General features: G+C 39.9%; 1 protein-coding gene across 1 annotated transcript in view; it reads right to left on the bottom strand.

Annotated features, from left to right (window-relative positions):
- Window positions 1-979: 979 nt before the first annotated feature.
- The window catches only part of pdia2 (protein disulfide isomerase family A, member 2), a 7,698-nt gene continuing 5,961 nt past the window's right edge, over window positions 980-2,716 (bottom strand). Inside the window, exons 8-11 of the mRNA XM_076983238.1 lie at window positions 2,539-2,659; window positions 2,279-2,460; window positions 1,784-1,933; window positions 980-1,400 (exon numbers count right to left, since the gene is read on the bottom strand). Of these exons, the coding sequence (XP_076839353.1) occupies window positions 1,332-1,400; window positions 1,784-1,933; window positions 2,279-2,460; window positions 2,539-2,659 (522 nt within the window). The 3' untranslated portion in view covers window positions 980-1,331. The remainder of the gene's footprint in view (window positions 1,401-1,783; window positions 1,934-2,278; window positions 2,461-2,538; window positions 2,660-2,716) is intronic.

Here is a 2,716-nt window from a genome sequence, read left to right as displayed (position 1 = left end):
TACTTTGGTATGTCTCTCTCTCTCTCTCTCTCTCTCTGTGTGTGTGTGTGTGTGTGTGTGTGTGTGTGTGTGTGTGTGAGTAGAATTCTTACTGATTCACTGTGACAAGTTATCTATCTAGCCAAACAGTGCTTAAAATGGCTGCTGATTACAGAGCACATGAGTTAGTTTTATGAGTAACAAACATTTTAGTCAAAGTGTTTTTAAAATAAATCACTAATATATATTTATAGCATCATGCAGTGCTGAAATCTTGGACTTGGACTGTCACTTTTTCATCATGGTCAGGCTGTCTTTAACCAGAGGTTTGACCAGGGCTTTTCTTCAACACCACAGCTCACATGACGGACCCCAGATCAAGTGTCAACATCCTGTCGTCCAGCATAACTGACTGTGTCCTACTGTCAATCAGCTTCTTTGATGAGTAACTTCGAAAAAAAAAAAAAACGCTCGGTCTACATTTACTACATTTAGCAGACGCTCTTATCCAGAGCGACTTACAAAGTGCTTTCCATCCGATCACAGAATTCATCCTAGGAAATAGTACAGATAGGCCAGAATTCAAGACACCATTGAGTCAGACTACTACTAAACTACAGGAGTCAATATCATTACCTAGTGTTTTGCAAGTTAGACATTTGCCAAGAAGCACAAATAACCATAGACAGACATACAATTTAAAGAACAATGGCAAGTGGTATCAGCTGAGTTAGTGCTCTGGTAAGAACTCAACAAACAGGTGGGTCTACACAGTCTCCTGAACAGTCTACAGTATTCACTTCAAGAACACCATTCCCAACTCCTTACCTATTTAACAACACCACAAGGAGTTCTAAATATATGTGTTAAAGATGACCAAACCCAGTAATATGAAAGCCCTGGTTGGTTAATATAGGCCTATACATTGTTGTTACTATGTAAGGGCTGATGAAGGACTTTTTGTTTAACAAGAGTTTGAATACAATTTAGAAACTTTTTTTATGGAGGGTGACATGACTTTAACTTTTATTTAAGAATATGAGACTACATACAAAGTACTACATACAGATGGATGGCCCACAACAGGATTATGTTGATTTACATGATTGTAAATTTGCATCTGTCAATATCTTGCTTTTCATGCTTTACTTGATTCTGCAAGAAATGTATCTCTTAAGTATTGCTTATGTATCTCTTATGCATCTCTTGTTATTTAAAAAATTTGATTGTGCTGAACACTCAGTGCTGAGTGAAATGATTCACACTGTAAGGATTATGTATTAAAACAGTTCACACTGAGGTGATCCAGTGATATAATCCAGCATTTCGTTTGCTCATTTCTGAGTTTATTTTCAAAGCTCATCTTTGCTGCTGGACTCATTCATGGCCTTCTCTGTCTTTTCTGATGACACACTTGAGGCCTGAGCAGACACAGAAACACAGAACAGAAAAGACACAGAGAATTACAGAGAAACGCGGGTGTGCTGGGAAAAGTCAGACTTGGATTACAACAAAACTGAGAACACAGGAAGACAAAGACTGAATGCAATCGGCCTTTAGAACGGCAGCAATGCCCCAGACACAGCAAATAAAGCAATGTGCATCTGAACATGTCTCACTCACTGCTGAAGGGAGATGTGTGTATGAACTGTGTTTAAATGTAGCACATAATACCTTCATATTTAGCAATGCGCATATAATACGCACTAAGGTCCAGTAAAACCTGTTGTTGTTTATGCATGTTGTTCATAAATGTACTTTTTAATTCATATTTGGACGAAAAGTAAAAAGATGCACTGGCCACCTCTTTATTGCTGCCTTGCTCTTCCTCCTCCTCCTCCTCCTCATCTTCATCTTCCTCATCCTCATCTTCCTCTTCCTCTGGCAACACTCCACCACTATCCAGAAACTTGGAGAAAGTTTCCAAGTCCCGCTTGCCATTGTAATCAACGACCTGATTTCAGAATGTTTCAAAATATACAGTTATGAAATTGTCTTTTTTACATAATTACATCTCAGTTTACTATATTTGACACATTTTCATTATAATGTACATCATGCAATGTCTTCACAAAGGGCACATTTGGGAACGAACAAAGAGGAGATGCTGTGTAAGATTTCCCATGCTGGTATATGTACTGATCCATGCAGAGCGCTTGAATCAGTCAATCAAAGCTGTACTATCGGGTAGCATTTGAAGTATCGGGACGGCGTCCATTTTAAACAGGGCTGCATGGGTGTGCCCATTATGGCACCATAAATGTTAAAGACATTGCTTGTCGTCTCTATATGCTCTCACCTTCCTTTCGGTCCCTGCTGGGAAGAACTTGAGTGTGGGAAAGCCCTGCACAGACACGGCCTCAACCTCATTGGAGGTGGCGTCCATGTTTGCTATGACGATGTTCTCGTGGTCTTTGTAGTTTTTCGCCAGCTTTTCCCACACCGGGGCAAGGTCCTTACAGTGGCCACACCAAGGAGCATCTGATAAATACACACACACAGTCGTTGAGTTATTCACCGTAGTTTTCAATTAAATATCAAGGGATTTAATATGCTTACAGAATTCCACAAAGACATTCTTGGACTCATCAAAAGCAACTTCTTCAAAGTTCTTCCCCACAAGGACTTTTACAGGATTCTTGTCCCAGTCTTCTGGAATCTCCTGGCTCATCAAATGGGGCTACATAAAGACAAGAGAGGATCATGTTAATGCGCCAAACCAAAACGCGGCCTTGAA

The sequence above is a fragment of the Brachyhypopomus gauderio genome, chromosome 20, assembly GCF_052324685.1.
Source record: "Brachyhypopomus gauderio isolate BG-103 chromosome 20, BGAUD_0.2, whole genome shotgun sequence".
Classification (NCBI taxonomy): Eukaryota; Metazoa; Chordata; class Actinopteri; order Gymnotiformes; family Hypopomidae; genus Brachyhypopomus; species Brachyhypopomus gauderio.
The sequence above is the reverse complement of the archived record's forward strand: the minus strand, read 5'-3'. Positions and strand labels throughout refer to the sequence as shown.